The following is a 17160-nucleotide window of genomic DNA, read 5'->3' as shown; positions in this document are numbered from 1 at the left end:
TGTGTCTCTGCAGCTGGCATGGCCCTGCGGACAGAGAAGTATTCCCCTCCTCTGGGGCAGTAACAGCCCAGGCTAAAGGTACATCAGATAGCGGCCTCTGCTAACCGCCTATCAGTTGTTTTCAGGAAAAAGGAAGAACTTAAAGCCCGTTTATTTTCTTTTAGGCACTTTCCCAGGTGACAAGCACCGGGGCCAGCGACCTGCTCTGACCTGGGGCCAGCGGTGAGCTGCCCCTGCCTGATTCTGCGAGAGGCATGGTGGTGGCAGTGTCAGGGACCTGGCCAGCAGCATGAGGAAAGGAGTCTAAGGGGCCCCAGCACTGGAAGATGTCGATGTCGGGCAGAATGTCTCCCACCCTGGAGAGGAGCGACAGCGATGGGAAGACAGGCAGGGCCAAGGCCGTGGTGCAGCCCTCCAACAGCATCAGTGTGCAGGGCATCTCCTACACCGTCAGGTAGAGCTGGGGAGGGCTGCATGGTGAGCCCCTGCCTGCCAGGTGCTGCTCTGACCACAGGGACTGAGGGGAGAGGGGCTGGGACTGGTGGGCCGTGGGTTTAGCTTCAGCCCAGTAAAGGAGGGGCGCTGCCAGGCTGCCCTCCTCATGCTGCTGGGCTGCCCACCACAGGGTTTGAGTGCCTGGACTGAGGGAAGCAGAGCTAGTCTGTTCTCCAGAGGGTTCGCCAGTTCTTCTTCACATGTCTGTGAAGGTGATGCTTTAGAGATTTCCAAAGGTTGTGCCCCTTCCCACTGCCTTTCTTACGGTTGCAAGACGGATAATGTGAGGCCATAAGAAAGCAGGTGGATTAATAGCTGGCAAGCATCGTCAACAAGTAAAGCCTCAGTTAAAGTTTCCCCTTTTGTTGTAATCTGAAAGCATCACAGCTGTCAGCTCAAAAAATCTGCTCAGACTTCATTTTATCTTCCAGATAATGCTGGAGTTAAAATGTTAAAGCCTAGGGGAGTAAGGCTCCAATATTTTAAAACACCTTCAGGCTCCCATCCCACATGCAAGTAGCTATAAGGCATTTGCTTACTGTATGCAAATTTTATTAAATTTCCTCTATTTAATTTTTTTATATGTTTGTCTTCCAAGAGAACACATTGGCCCATGGTGGAATGTTTCTTTATGTCATAAAAAATGGACCCGGCAAATACTTAAGGATGTTTCATTTCACGTAGAGAGTGGCCAGATTATGGGGATTTTAGGAAATTCAGGTAAGTTTTTCCAGTACTTTAAAAGAAATAAGATCGAAACTAACACCGGTGGCTTCCACAGTGGTATGAGTGTGACTGAGGTCTGCGTTTTAAATAATGATGTTGCAGCTGGTTTTAATCTCTGTAGTGCTTGGTTTTCAGAGTTTAATCTTCTGTCATCTAACTAACAATTATAACTTCATTAAGAGATAATGTTACTTCTAAATCCAAATGTTTAGCTAAGAAGTGTGAATTTGTATGAATTAAATGCCAATTTACACACTTTCTGTGTTTCCCATTTAATTCCTTTTAACTAGCTGCATTCTCAGGACTTATTTTAATGTTATTGAGAAAAAAAAGTACTTTCTTCTCTTCTCCATCCAATTGAGGCTACTGCTCTTGAAATCATATAATTCATTTCACAACATGATTAATTCCTTTTCTTTTAAAGGATCTGGAAAAACAACACTTCTGGATGCGATATCGGGAAGACTGGGACATAAAGACAACTTATTTGGTGATGTGTACTTGAATGGGTGTCAGCTGAAGAAGGAACAGTTTAAAGATTGCTTGTCTTATGTGCCACAGGTTGATTTCTGCATTTTATTTGTGTGCTGTGCTTCCTTTAATTTTAAAAAAGTAAAGTTGCTAATGCAATGGAGTAATGTAATCTGACTGTGATTTTACCAGTCAATTTACAACGCAGTTAACAAAATGTATGAATGAATGAAGGCTGTGCAAGTAGGGGCAAGATCTTCATTACTACAGGATTAATTGCTTCTTCCTCTTCACCCTTTTTTTTTCAGAATGACACTTTGTTAAGCTTCCTCACCATACAAGAGACTCTAACCTACACTGCTTTACTAACTCTTCAGAAATGCTCTGACGACTTAATCAGAAAGAAGGTCTGTATTTTATCATCTTCCACCAGAAAGGCAGACATTATGTCATGTAATGCTTTCACCAGCGGCACTTTCCATCCATGGCTGTGTTTTACGTTTACAAGGTTTTGTAATCCTTCTGCAGATGAGGAGAAATCCTCTTGCTGAGGAGTAGGACGCAAACTCTCTGGTGCTCCCTGCTCTGCAAGGGGCTTGTGCTGATGCCCTGGGGAATCACCATTGTGTTGGGACAAAACTATTTTCCCCAGAGCTGAGGCAGTTACTGTTACAGATGCTGCTGTTGGCATCGAGGTCTCTTTCCCTTCCCCAGCTGAGAAACGTGGTTCTCTGGGGTGTTTAGGGCTATGTGTGTTGGCAAGTTTCATGGGCAGCAGAGGTGACTTTGACACTATTCTGGCTCTTGTAGGCTCTCTTCCACTAACCAGAACAGCTCCAAAAAGCTGGTCTAATAAGCCACATACACGCTACTTTCCTGATAAAATAGGTGTGTTCCAGATCTATTAGAGGACTCTTTTTGGCCTCTGTTGAGAATAAAGATCCAATATTCCTGACCAAAGGCTCTTGCTTTCTGTCTTCTCTTTTCACTTATCTTCCACCCAGTATTTTGTACTTCCCCAGAACTGATGTGCTTTCTGCTCCCTTATTTTTGAAGCCAGACCAGCACATTATTCTTCATACCTTAACTTCTAGTCCCACCTTTTAATCTCTTAATGTCAACTGAAGCTAAAACTGTACTTATTTCAGTATACATGAAAATAAAATAAAAAGAAATTGAAATAACATATCAAAAATAATGAAGCCAGATATCTTCCAAATAGAGTGGATGCAAATAGCATATTGAGAAAGCCATAGCTTAAAATTATGGTTTTTTCTTTCATTTCTTCATTTTGCACACAGGTATCTGAGCTGGACTGTGTTTAGCCTTTCTAAATTGTAATTATTTTTCAGGTAGATGCAGTTATGGCTGAGGTGAGTCTCAGCCACATTGCTGACAAAATAATTGGAAGCCGTAATTTTGTAGGAATTTCAGGGGGTGAGAGGCGTCTTGTTTCAATTGGAGCCCAGCTATTACAAGATCCCAGTAAGTACCATGCATAGATTTTCAAAGTAAAACAAAGCAGTGTCACCTTGTGCTCTTACCATGGGTCTCCATAAACCACTTTAACATATAAAGGCATTTATATTCTGTAATTCAGCAAAAGCTAGTCTAGTAGTGACAGAAAAGGATGAGCAGGAACTGAAGTTTGCCGTTAATCTATTAGTTGATCTTGGAAAGTAGACAATCTCAAAACCTTAGGGACTAAACATAGATTTAGATTTGCATATATCCATTTCAAGCCTTTCTGGGCTCACCCTTCCCAGGTATGAAATGTTGGTTGTGGCTCATTATTTTCTAGGTTTTGAGTTCATTAGAGCTATAAATAAGCAAGCACTGAGCCTTTTAGTGGAGTAGCTGTCATTAAACCATGCATGTTTGAGTGCCAGATCAAAAAAAAAATATGATGAATGAAAATCAAAGTAAGTAGAAGAATTAGCCATGGGAAACAGGACAGTAAATTTTCTGAGTTTTGAAATGCTTTCTTAAGTGTGACAAAATCTTATGGAGTGAATGTATAGCATGCATTTATTGGATTCTGGAGTCCTCATATTGCTGTAGGTGTGCTAGGACTGCATACCAGGCAGGAAGGAGCATTTAAGTAGCAAAGTGAGGTTTATTACTGCTACTGGAAACTCTTAGAGAGTTCGCTGGGACTAGTTATTGCTCAGGAAGCTCACTAAACCCTATCGTAAACACTACAGTAACTGTAAATAAACTTAGAGAGAAAGCGCTTCTCCCTCCTTATCCTGATCAAGGTTGAACTGTCTTCTTCTGTGTCATGTCTCATCTCTGTAAAAATAATGGATTTGAGTGTAACTTTTCCCTTTCCATGTGCAATAAAAGCACAAAGAAAATGCAGTACTACCCCCCCATCTATGGAATTACATATGCTGTATTTTAACAAGTCTTTGTTCATAACAAATTCTGTGTGTATATCAAGATTTAATTCAGATTATAGATTCTGGGCAGTTATATCAGTTATATTTACATTTGTATACATGCTGAAATTTGTTGTTATTGTTCTTGGAAGCGGATGTATACATCAAACCTAGTTTGGTAATCTTCAGATTTCACCTGAACTTAGAAAAAAATCATTATGCTCTGATCCTGCAGTAGTTTCTTTATGTCCTTATTACTCGTCATTGAACCTGAACCACTGAAGCTAACTAAAACCTGGAGATCACATCATGGCAATATCTATACATACTCCGCTTTACATGTGGAACTTCACATGTAAAGTAATTTCTATATTATTTGCCAAATTAGCTCCAAAGGCAGAAGCTATAACATTTGCTCCCCATTTACCTGAGTTTCCTTCTCGTTTCACAGAGGTCATGCTGCTTGATGAACCAACAACAGGGCTGGACTGCCTAACTGCAAAGCAGATTGTCTCCCTTCTCTCGGAACTTGCACATAGGGGCAGGATAGTGATTATTACAATTCACCAGCCTCGCTCGGAACTCTTCAGAGTAAATGATATCTATTTACTATTTGCCTTTTTATATTTTTTTACCAAGCTTTTTAGTACCTAGGTTCTTTTCAGGATAAAAGTACAATATGCAGTATAGTTGCCTTCAAAGTCTCTCCTCCTTTCCCCCATATAAACACAGACTTGTCTTGAACTTAGCTCTGCCCTTCTGCCCGTCACAGGGCACTTTGGGTAACATATTGCCCTGTGAAAATAATATGCACACTGACTGCCTCAGCTTTGTGTTACACAGCTGCCCAAAAAACTGGGAGAAGCCATGCAAATCCTCCAGTTGGGCGCGCACTCTAAAAACTAGAACTTTATTTATCTTTACATATTCACATTTCAGTAACAATTGCAACTTGAGACAGATGAAGCCATGACTTGGGGAAAAATAATTATCTTTTTTCCTCTTTGTGTCAGGTGATGTGGGTATACCTTGGTTTCATGATGGGGCAGGTCTGCCTTTCAGGGCTTGTGATGAGGAAAGCATCTCTCCCTTCCCATTACTGTTTTGCACTTTGCTCTTCTGACACATCCAAGACCCACCACGTTGAATGCAAGGCAGCTCTTCCCTATGACTGAATTGAGCATAAGTGGTCAAGAAGCCAGAGGGGAGTGAGAGTGCTTTTCTGGACTGAAAGCAGTCCTGGTGCCTTGGGAATATGGATTGACTATAGCTGTTGGGAACTCTGCCCTGGCAAATATTCACCTGGAGAGCAGTGCTGTTAAAGTCCATAAGCACTTAAGGATAATCTTCCAACAATTTGGGGATTTTACAGTCTGGGGCTATTAAGCACTGAAAGAGGGCAGTCAATAAGTGAAGGTGCATTAGAAGTGAAGCCAGAAGGCCACAGTTCCCACTTCCATTTGTGGATTACCTCTGTATGTTGCCGTCCCTGACAGTTTTGAGAACTACTAGTTTAAAGAGCTTTAAGATGTGTCATCTTGCATAACCACCAAGAGGAGTGAACGGAAGGGTAAACTTCCTTTGAGAGAAAGATAGTAAGGAGGTTTGAATGTGTCAAAATTATTTTTCCTGTCAAAGCATTTTTATTACCAAGACAGTAGCTGTACTTCACAATTAATGCACTTCTCCTCAATACGTATTGCTAATATATTCATATGCCCTCCTGCAGTTATTTGACAAAATAGCCATCATGAGCTTTGGAGAAATGGTTTTCTGTGGGAACCCTATGGAAATGATCACTTTTTTTAGTGACTGTGGCTATTCTTGTCCTGAGCAATCAAATCCTTTTGACTTCTATGGTAAGTTTGCCTAAGTTGTTTTGGTAAAAAAAGGTTCCCTTTAAACAAACAAGTTGTTTCTTCGCCATATTAAATTATATTTATATAGATAGAAATGTGTTGAATTTGAATTCTTCTCCAACTCTGTCATTATTTTCAGCTCAGAGAGGGGATTGGGCCCATGTAACTTCCACTGACTCCATAAACCAGCACAAGTTTGCAGTAGGTCTGAAACACAGCAGAAAGGAATAAGCTACTAATAAAAAAGGAATCTCAGCTTCATGTAACCTGCAGATTCCTTATGGCTGTCCACTGGATGTTGGAAAATCAAATTGATCCAAAATGTGGAAAGTCCTATGCTCTTACATACTCAGAGATGCCAAGCAGCTGGAAGCAGTTGTTTCCTGGAGGAAAGGATGTAGAATAAACATGAGATGACCGATCCCTGCAAATATATGCTTGAAGAGAATGTGTATGTGCATGTGCATACATACATACATGTATATATCTTTCCTTTAGAATCTAGTACGTAAGCTGATTTTTGAGGATACTAGCTAGGCATTAACTAAGGAATCTGACCAATCCAAAAAGCTGTATTCAGAGGAGGCAGTGTTTTCCTATTGTCTAGATGGCATCCAAAATTCAGAGAGAAGAGAGGATGGTTGTTGACATGAATCTGGAATGGGATGAAGCTGAAAATACTAGTGTGACAGTGAGGATAATTTTGCTTTCATGAATTTGAATAGTCTTGAAAAGCATAGATGAGTTGAGATTTAGACCCACTTTTAAAAAGGCTTGGTAAAGACAGTACTGCATTCTTTAAGTGTCAACCTTTGACTGTGACAAGAAAAGGAAAAAATACAGTTTAGAGCAAAGAATCATCAGAATATTTAGTCTTTGGAAAATTGGTAGTTTATATTTTTTATGTGATTTAATGATGTGAATGAAGGGACGGATCCTGATACCATTTTGCACCAGCAGCAGAGGAAAACAGAGCCTACATATTGAGTGAAGCTTATGTTATTGAAAAGTTACCTGTGTTTATTAAAAGAGTACAACTGCATGTAGGCGTTAGCTATTTGGTCTAGTGACTATTTGGTGTTATCATTTTATTAAAACAGACATGGTTGCCATTTATTTCCTGCATGACTTTCAGCGAGTCACACTGGCCAGGTTTTAAAAAGTGTCTGCATTTCAGATGTTCATGTTTACAAAAGAGAAGACATAATTTTGAATTCTTTTTATCATTAAAGACAGTTATGCTGAATTCCAGCTTTCAGAACAACAGGGAAGTATTCATAAGTCTAAGTCAGATTTTGAGGATCTTAAGAATCTTGGGCATGGCCTCCTTTTCTCTTGTTCAAGACATATCTTGAAGTTGAGCATAACACTGTAAAACTGAGGAACAAGTAACTGTCAAAGATGCCTTATCAAATGTAGAAGAGTAATGTAAAAATCTGCAAGAATTAAATAAATTCCTGAGAACCACAGTCTAGTTTTTGAAGCCCTATATAATTCATTGCTGTTAGGGAAAAGGGAAATTTCTAGTGCATTTCAGCTCTATAGCTGAATCTGTGTGACTTGTACAAATAGCCCACACAAGGTTACCATCTGCTAGTAAAAGAATTGCTGGTGTCAGGAATAGGTATAGGTGGATTTATTAGAAAGGAACATTAACTATGTGAAGTATTTACCTTTTCATAAGTTCCATGGAAGTAAGTAATACTTTCTTCAGCTTGGGCTGAGCCTGCTAGATGAATTTGGCCTGCTGAACACCCTTTAACTTCACATTAAAACAAAAGTATGTCTGAGAAGGAGGTGGATGAAACCCAAGTGCAACAATGCAGTAACAGCTCAAGTAGAAAAGAGCAATCTCTGTGCAGCATGATCTCTGACTGAAAAATAAAGCTCCATTGTTATGGGGTTATGGAGGAGTAAGTAGAAGACAAGGGGGAATCAGGGACCCATGTCTGAGCATTTGCCTGAAAAAGTGAGAAATACATGACCAGAAAGGCAACTCTTCATCCTCATCAGTGTTCATCCTCAGCTGGTGCTCTCTCTTGCTCTTGCCAGCAGTAGTGCTTCACCAGTGGCATGGCGCTATGCTGTGCAAGGAGAATGCTAAAAGTCTGACCACACCATTTGGTCCTTGCATTTCCAGGTAAAGGACTTGAGCTTCAGGGTCCTACAGAGGCCACAAAACACAGAGATTTCTTGTGGCTGCACAGTTACTCATTCATGTTGCTTCCAATGGAAAGGAGGAGTAAAAGAAACCATGAATACTTCCATGGACCTTTCCTTCTTTGCAGATTTGAGAAAAGAGGCAAGGAAAAGTTAGCTGCAAGTTGAGGAAAGAGATATGAATGGAAAGTGATGTGTATGCAAATGCAACTACTACCTGAAAGGAGAATGGAGCCAGGAGGCACCTGGTCTCTCCTCCCAAGTAACAAGTGATAGGACAAGAAGTGATAGCCTCAACCTGTGCCAGGGGAAGTTTAGTTTGGATATTAGGAATTTTTTTTCACTGAAAGGGTGGTCAGCCATTGGAAAAGGGTGCCCAGGGACATGGTGGGATCACCCATGTAGATGAGGCCCTCAGTGACATGGTTTAGTGGTGGACTTGGTGGTCCTAGGGTGACAGTTGGACTGGATGATCTTAAAGGTCTTTTCCAACCTTGATTCTAAACACTTTGCAAATTTACAGTGGATCTGACATCTGTGGACACCCGAAGCAAGGAACGTGAACTTGAAACCTACAGTAGGGTTCAGGTAATCGTATCGGCCTACAGAAACTCAGAGATCTTTAGCAAAGTACTGGCAACCATTGAAAGAGCAAAGAGTATGAAAGAGCTGACACCAATTCCATTCAAAAACAAAGACTCACCCAATGCCTTTTGCCAATTGTGGATTCTTGTACGGTAAGAATCTTTTTTTTCTCTCCCTTCTTTTTTAAAAAAGAAAAATTTTTTTTATCTTTCTCACCAATCTTTTGGTGTTGTTATTGTTTCGTTTCATTATCAGGAGGATAACAAGAAACTTCTCCAGAGATAAGATGGGCATCATCATGCGTCTCCTCCAGAATCTGCTATTTGGCTTGTTTGTAGCATTTTTCCTTCTTAGACTAAGGAATGATCTGGAAAAAGGAGCTGTGCAGGATCGTGTGGGGCTGGTCTACCAGTGCGTGAGTGCTCCCCCCTACACAGGGATGCTCAACGGTGCTGTCCTTTGTGAGTTTTGCTTCTGTATTATGTGCAGCAGCAAGTATTACTGCCACTACCTTATGAATAGGAGAAAGTATTTTTTGAAGATAATCATTTAAAGGATCTTAACAGTTTTGGGTAATGTCAGAGCTGATACAGAGGCATGAAATTTGAAGGCAAAGCAGCAGGAAGCGTCACACCACAGAAAAAGATAAGACAAGCAATCAGGGGGGCTCCAGGTTTACTGCACTTAATGATGGAATACACCTCAATTTCTGCATCTCCTTTTTACAGCTGCCCTGTGTGCGGAGGCTTTAGGCTGAACTGTGCAAGAGCCCTTAATTTGCCTGCGTGTAGTGTGATAAAGGCAGGACAAAGTCTAAGTCTGGGGTTGGCATCTTAAATGAGAGCAAATCATAAGACGTGGAAAAGATAAAAATATAAACCTGCTTTGACAGCAGTAAACATAATTAGATTTAACAGTATTATGTAATGATTTAATTTGTTTCTCTTACAGCTCTCTTCTCTGCCGTACTAAGACCAACAGTAGCTTCTATTTACAGTCCTAAACACTGTTATGCTCATGTAGGTAACATGTAGCCCTGTCATCACCTGCAGATCAGAACACCTCAAGAAATGATCCTGTGATGGCAGTTTTTTCAGGCCTTTAAGTTATATCTGCAAAAAGAGAAGCCTCTCCTGCATGCTGCCTAGATAGGACCCTTTCATTAAACTTACCAACTTTTGCAATCTGTGGGGAGCATTTGTTGCATTTATAGTGGGGGGAAACATCAGTCTGGTTTAGACTGAATGTTTCTGATAGATTCTTAAAGCTGTCTCTTTGCTCCAGGTCTTTTTTGATAGCAACAAGTCTTTATCTCTTTATTCAATGGCGATTTAATTTGTTTCTTCTATATTTATTGCAGTCCCACCTTTACGTGCTATCAGTGACCAGGAAAGTAAAGATGGCTTGTACAAGAAGTGGCAAATGCTTTTAGCTTATATAGTACATTTCTTACCCTTCAGTGTCATCAGCGTGGCGATTTTCTGCATCTTTATTTACTGGTAAGCACTTGGGCCATCCACTGGATTGTTATTTTCTTTTTGTTACCAGTTTAAATTCCTATGTGAGCAACAGGCCTCCTGGCATGGCTTCCTACTCTTGTCTCTTAGAATGATTACAGAGCAAGCTTAAGGAAAGATGACACAGTTTCAGGCAGTGTTAAAACACTTTCTGAGTAAGTTACTAGTTCTCTAGGTAACTTGGGAGGTTTTAATGGGGCTGGGACATTTATCATTCTTGTGTCATATCAAAAGCAGAAAGTGTCATTTTACATTACATTTTTGAAAAGTAGGATATAGGGGGGGGGAAGAGTAACAAAGCTGTATATTTCCTGAGAGTTTTGGGGTTTAGCCATAGCATATGGAGATGATGATATCTAGACCCTTCCCTTCCACTCTCCAGAGAGAGGCACTGAAGTAGATTTCTGACAGTGAGAGAAAGGGTTTGATTGTAAAACTTGATTTCCTCCCCGCCCCAGTATATTCATTTGCTTGCATCGTTGTGAAGTAGTACTTCTGAATGGGGTCGTGAAGTATTTCATCTGATCATTGCCTTGTCCGTCGTACATGTCTGCTCTTCTTCATTATGTACCATTGATTTCTTGCCTTCTACTTCCTTAAGCCAAACTTAATAGACTCTATGGCTGCACATATAAGCTAATAGAAAAGTACTAAGGAATTTCTGTCTTTCAATCTTTTTTCTGTTTTCTTTTGTTTGTTTGTTTTTCCCAATTATGAAAGGAGTGCAGTGCACTAAAGTTAATGTTTGTTTTCATGTGACAGTTAGCAGTAAAGTTGCAATCAGGTGGCAGTCTATAGCAAAATGTGTACAAAGGAACAGTAGGCTTGGTTTGTTGGATGCATGTTCTCCAGTTAGCTTTGATAAATTATAAGTGGGTAGACCCCTGTAAAAGAGATGAAGTGCAGGAGCTATTCTGCTGTAGCTGTGCATGTTAGTGCTCTTACTCTTCGGTAAAATGCACTTGGGCAGTTTGAAAATGGATGAAGTAAAACTGCACCAAATCGCTTGGACTAGAGTCAGAACTTCTGCATAGGGAGTTAGTCTGCCGTGGGAATCTCGCAATAGCTCTTTTCTCATCTAGAAAAACTCAGGAAAAAGGTAACCTTTTTCTTCTTCCTCTAGGCCTGTAGCAGGTAAAGTGGTGAAGTGCTCAGCATTTGCCTAATTCTTTCCATTAAGGATCTCAGTAACTGTCAGCTCCTAGATGGCAAAAACTCTGAGAGGGTGATTTCTGCTCTTCCACACATGAGGACTTCTGTGCGTGGGTTGTTTTTTTTGTAGTTTGGTGCTGATTTTAAAAGTAGCAGCTTTGTTCAAGAAAGGCCATCTTTCTCTTTGTCCCCTTAGCTACCTGGGATTTTATTCCTGAGAGCAGTTAGTACTGCCTGCTTCAGGCAATGCTCCCTGAGAAGTCCTTTTTCACAGACAAGCAAAAAGCTAGTCCTCCTCCCAGTAAGTGCATAGAGGGGATGCCCTCCGCTCACCAGAGCCCTTCTGTCTGCCCGCTAGAGAGCTGTTTGCTGAGAAGGCAGCCATTTGGAAAGCACCTTTTCAGGTTCAAAGTGTAAGACCTGTGGAGCTCCTAAAGATCACAAGCCACTGCTTGTCACACTCACTCCTTAAACAGGAAATGTGTGAGGGTAGAGACTTTGCCCTTGTGCTCTGGTAGCTTCAAACACAATCAACAATAAAGAGTGTGGTTCTGGTTAATGAATAATATTTACAGATATTTCTTCACTGTGTAGGCGGTGAGGCGCTGGCACAGGTTGCCCAGAGAAGCTGTGGCTGCCCCATCCCTCTCTGCATTCAAGGCTAGGCTGGACACAGCTTGGAGCAACCTGCTCTAGTGGAAGGTGTCCTCGACCATGGCAGGAGGGTTGGAACTATATGATCTTTAAGGTCGCTTCCAACACAAACCATTCTATCTTAGCCTCTGCATATCTTTGCTACCTTGTGGTTGTGGAAGCCATCAGTGATGTGTCAGAGTGATTTCATAGTGCCCGTAGACTTCACAGGGTGTAAAGTTTCTATATGAAATTTTGAAGATTGTATCTGTGCAGGACTACACTTTCCTGGATGGAGACTCCTATGTGTTCTTACAAGCTGCTCTCTCAGCATTCGTATTTGTAGGGTTAGACAGCTAGGGTCAGACAGAGCCAAACTCTTACCTGATCAAGCACAAGGCAGATCTGGCCAAGAACAAATACAGCCAGTTTTGCACTCAAGTAAATGTACTCTTTGTCAGATTTTCCTAGCTGAATATTCCTCTGGGAAATGTTCTAACAGTTTCATCATCCTACTGTTCTATTGCTGTTATATTCTCTCTTTGAGTTTTAGGCTTTCTTCTCTTTTTATTCCTACTCCAGATTTACTAGTTTGTATTTACATAGCTGTGAAAGTATTAGAGCACTCCAGAGGAGGTGATACTTTTATGCCAGGACTTTGCAAAGTTGTTTCTTCTGCACTGATCTGTGGTTAAAGGTTGTTTGTTAAACACCTCTTAGTTTGTTCAATGTTCAATGCCTGAAGAGTCAGTGCTCAGCCACCTGCTTATAAGAGAGGTTATTCTGGTGTTACAAAAAATGCTACAGGAAAGCCTGTGAGAAAATTAATACTTCTATTATGCTCAAATATGGTAGATAAAAAATAAAAGTACAGGACCTTGCACCGAGCAAGGAGAAAGAAAATAAAATGTTAAATGGCTGCTTGTTAGTTAAGCAAAGCAGTCTGTACCCAGTGTGAGGCAATTTTGGGGTGAGGTATTTTGAAAAAGAGTAACATGTCACCATGTAATAAAAGGTTTTGTCATCTGTAATATGCATGATAAGGCTGAATTAACTTTGCCAATCAACTGTTGGCCTTTCTTAACTTTTTAATCTTTAGTACAGATTGGGGGACTTTCTTTCTTCAATTAGCTAAGGAAAAGCTCAGTACAGCGTGTTGTATTAAGAAACGTAGGAGTACGGAGGAAATTGCATTTGGGTGAATTACATGGGTGGTGAGTTCAATTAGCCTTGCATTTGATTGAGTATATCTGGTTTTACATTTGTATGCGCAGTATCAGAAGAGCAAAATTCCATCTGTTAATTATCTGCCTAAAGACGTTCTTTAAATATATGACTTACATAAATAACTGTGTAGACTTTAGAAGGAGGAGGATGTTAGTTTAAGGGATTGTATAAGTCATGGTAGTTATCCTGAAACTACACGGATTTCTGCTTCAAAGTATGTATTTATGTAGCTCTCTTTAATCTGGATGGAGAAAACCTAATCTATCTGTCACGGTATTAAGAGGATGTCCTTTATGTTAAGGCTCCAAACAACATACTACGGGTTAAGGCATAAGCTGTTAACTTAATGAGCTGTAATTGCAAAAAAAAAAAAAAAAAAAAAAATTGAAAAAATAAATACAAACAGAAATAAAAGCTACTTTCCAAGTCTAGTACCCAAACACTGCTTTTAAATGTTCATTTGCTCGGTTTTGTACAGGATTGTTGGGATGCATCCTGATGCTGCCAGATTTGGAATTTTCTTTGCTGTTGTCTTAGCATGTCATATAATTGGTGAACTACTAACACTTGCTGTGCTTGGCGTGGTTCAAAACCCAAACATAGTCCAAAGTGGAGTGGTGCTACTTAATTCAGCCGGTGTGACAGTGGGAGCAGGACTACTAAGGTAGGAAAAAGTTTTATTTCATTATAGTGTAATGTTGAAATAATCTACCTGCAGAAGAGTCTCGTGAACAGGCTATGTTGCAGAAGCACAATAACGCACAAGCAGCAATGGAAAGACAGAGCAGCTGTTATCCTTCAGGGGCAGAACTACTTAATCACCTCAGACTTTGTACTACACACACAAACTAGACACTTAATAACTTTAAATATTAATAAATTGTTAATATTTTTCATTACAACATATGTCTATATATGTTATATATATGTTTATATAACATATATATGTATATATGTGTATAACATATATGTTATATAAACATATATAAATATATAACATTATAAATAAAAGTATTTTTTCACTTTTTGCAAATCAATTGAAGCTAAAACTGAGGTATTAGTACCTATTGGCTCAGATGATGTTTTCTTTTCTACTTATGCTGACATTATGAATTGAAAATTGCTCACTTGTGATCTTTCCAATGAAAAGTAAGTAAACCTAACAATTGATGCCGTTGAGTTGTCCGCAGGAAACGTGTATGAGTCTTCTCAAAGTTGATGCTGCTTTGCCTCTTCAAAGCAGATCTCGTCTAATACTTGCTTAAGAGATAAAACTAGGTTAATAGCTAATTAATTGGTCCCTACCTAATTTCAGGAAGATGCACGTTTACAGTGACAAGTTATTATGACAAGTGACAAGTTACTCCCGCTACCATAGTCTAATGCCCTAAATGATAACTTTCTAAAAGTATTAGAGTGGTTTCTAAACTTATTTTGCAGTAGAGACATTGCTAATTAATATTATAATATGAATCTCTTTGATTAATCTTCATAGGCAACGAAGGATGTTAAAAATAGCATTGAGATTTGGGTTGCTGGGTTTTTCTGTTCATCTGTTAAGTTATGCCTTGCAGCGTTTGAGGGTGGTGAGGCTCTGGCACAGGGTGCCCAGAGAAGCTGTAGCTGCCCCATCCCTGGCAGTGTTCAAGGCCAGGGTGGGCAGGGCTTGGAAGCAACCTGGTCTAGCAGGTGTCCCTGCCTATGGCAGGGGGTTGGAACTGAATGAACTTTAAGGTCCCTTCCAACCCCAGCCAGTCTGTGATGATTCTATTTTAGGTGCAGAAATTGCCCAGTCTTGTTGAATAATGTTATTTCAACATTTCTGTACTGTTTTTAATTATTTTTGCTTCATTTTTGATCTTTTGTTATTATTCCCATGAATTGATATTCAGTCTTCTGTAGCTTTTGAAGATGGAGTTGGGGAGGTGGTTTTTTTACTTCGGAAGCAACACTTTTGCAACTAAGGTTTATATTGCGTCCTGTTATTTTTACAGTTTTATCACTGCAATGTGAATAGCAAAATACTTCACAGGATTATTTGTGACTGTCCATAACATTGTGGCTGAACATTATGACACTGTACCACAGTCAGAGACAGCCTTCATGGCTGTCCCCTCCTTTAGTACTAAAATGGACTTGTTTTAAAACCCTCCAGGTACAGCCAAGAACTGTGTCTGTAACAAGCTACAGAAAAAAGATGAGAGTTAGTTTGTTTTAATTTGGGGTAGAATTGGCTCTTGGAATATAGCAAAAGACAGTTTAAATTCTCTGTTTCTTCAAGGACCATTGAAGATATGCCAAGAATTTTTAAGATACTCAGTTATCTTACCTTTCAAAAATACAGCAGTGAAATTCTCATAGTCAATGAATTTTATGGCTTAAACTTCACATGTGGTAAGTGTTCATGGAAAAAAAAATAGCCTTTTATTCCATTGTAAATTATTTAATGAGATGTTGATGCTTATTTTCCTTCTACATACAAGTATCTTGATAAAATGAAGATAACTTCTGAGGTGTTAAAAAAAGCTTATTAATTAGTAAAGATGATAATGTCATATCAGCAAGCAAGACAAACGCTTGATTCTTTTTTCCCAACCATTTCTCATTCAGTTCTTCATTTTTCTCATCTCGGTTCTTTTACCCTGGCTTTAGGGGCGTTTTGGAGGGTGAACTTTGCAGTCTGTTAGGAGCTTATCAGAGTAGCGTTAGACAAATAGAAGGTCAATAGAATTGCACAATATAAGATCAAACATCATTGCAGGGAGCACTTACAGGTAACACCTGACCGGATGTTTTCTCTTAATACTAGTGATGCTTTGGTTCCAATGTTACCACTACACATATTAAGCTTAGATCTGTGAGGCTATACTTTTCTGCTTGTGAGCAAGATGACTGGCAAAATGAGAGAATCAATCAGGTTGGCAGGATCAGTAGCTAACATCCATCAATAAGGTTCAACCTTACAGCTTTGGACCTACCCAAGCTATTTTGGGCTTCGCAGACAGGTGTCTGTGCTCCTCTCCAAGGCTATATTCTCCATTAATCCACCCCATCCCTTTTTATTACAAGAGCACTGTAAGTCTATCCCATTGGGCTCTGTAAGTCTATCCTCACTTCTTGAGGTCTCTCCAGATAACATGTCTGAAAAACCATAGATCTTTGGTTACGAACAAACCAGAAGGCTCCTAATGACCCTTTATTTTTCCCTTAAAAAAAAATAAGCATAGATAACCTGCAGAAACACGTGCCTTGCCTGTTCTTATTCCAAAATGATGAGAAATACTGCTGTGGGTAGAGTTCATTATTAAAATAGCATTAGGGATAGATATGTTAAATGTATGAGCTAGATACTGAAGTCGAGTTTTAATTTTACTGATTTGCCTGCTAAAGATATTACTTTGTTCTTTTAACAGGTGGAGCCAACAGTTCCACTACACTTAATCCTGTGTGTGTCTTCTCCCATGGCACTCAGTTCATTGAAAAAAACTTTCCTGGTGCACTGTCCCAGTTCACACTTGATTTCCTAATACTCTATGCTTTTATACCAGGACTTGCCATTGTAGCACTTCTGAGCTTCAAAATAAGAGACAGAATTATAGCCAGGCAATAAAAAAATACTTCTAACAGTGTCTAATGCAACACTTTCAACTTGATTATGGTTGAAGGCATAAATTGTTAGATTTTAGATAGATTTTAAGTGATTATACAGATAGAAACATATCTTCTCATGCTTGTTTCTAACTGGATGGTTTCCATCTTGAAAAACAATATTCTCTTAAGAATATGATTGTCTTCCTGCTATTGGTATTCCCACCCCACTCCCAAACCTGCCATAATCAACATTATTACCCATTTTAAAGGACATTTTGAATTTAATTTAGTCAGCTGTTGCTGTCAGTTTTTAATAATCTATCAATGGTGCTCTAATTTCTTCCCCACTAATAGTGGTTTTTA

The 17160-nt window shown here is 39.7% G+C and overlaps 1 protein-coding gene across 2 annotated transcripts; it reads left to right on the top strand.

Annotated features, from left to right (window-relative positions):
* Positions 1 to 54: 54 nt before the first annotated feature.
* Positions 55 to 17136, top strand: ABCG5 (ATP binding cassette subfamily G member 5). Of its 2 annotated transcripts, XM_061475234.1 has the most exons (13): positions 327 to 454; positions 1094 to 1215; positions 1646 to 1782; positions 2001 to 2099; positions 3045 to 3177; positions 4525 to 4664; positions 5803 to 5932; positions 8616 to 8829; positions 8933 to 9138; positions 10038 to 10176; positions 13685 to 13870; positions 15488 to 15600; positions 16620 to 17136. In XM_061475234.1, exons 1-13 carry the CDS (start codon positions 327 to 329, stop codon positions 16814 to 16816), a joined length of 1944 nt encoding a protein of 647 aa, XP_061331218.1. In that variant the 3' UTR covers positions 16817 to 17136. The 2 variants fall into 2 exon arrangements, with proteins under 2 accessions (XP_061331219.1, XP_061331218.1); XM_061475235.1 differs by lacking the exon at positions 2001 to 2099 and having other exon boundaries at positions 55 to 454.
* Positions 17137 to 17160: the final 24 nt, after the last annotated feature.

The sequence above is a fragment of the Pezoporus flaviventris genome, unplaced genomic scaffold (assembly GCF_033815535.1).
Source record: "Pezoporus flaviventris isolate CSIRO_AGI_PZ_B2104156 unplaced genomic scaffold, CSIRO_AGI_Pfla_v1 ptg000083l, whole genome shotgun sequence".
In the NCBI taxonomy this organism is placed as follows: Eukaryota; Metazoa; Chordata; class Aves; order Psittaciformes; family Psittacidae; genus Pezoporus; species Pezoporus flaviventris.
Note: the sequence above shows the minus strand (reverse complement) of the source record. Positions and strands in the feature narration are given on the sequence as shown.

Bases quoted from the DNA above. Each gene is read 5' to 3' on its own strand.
- ABCG5 (XM_061475234.1), top strand. From the start codon at position 327: ATGTCGATGTCGGGCAGAATGTCTCCCACCCTGGAGAGGAGCGACAGC. The intron at 1,783-2,000 runs GTTGATTTCTGC...TTTTTTTTTCAG, and splicing joins GCTTGTCTTATGTGCCACAG to AATGACACTTTGTTAAGCTT. The intron at 5,933-8,615 runs GTAAGTTTGCCT...GCAAATTTACAG, and splicing joins AAATCCTTTTGACTTCTATG to TGGATCTGACATCTGTGGAC.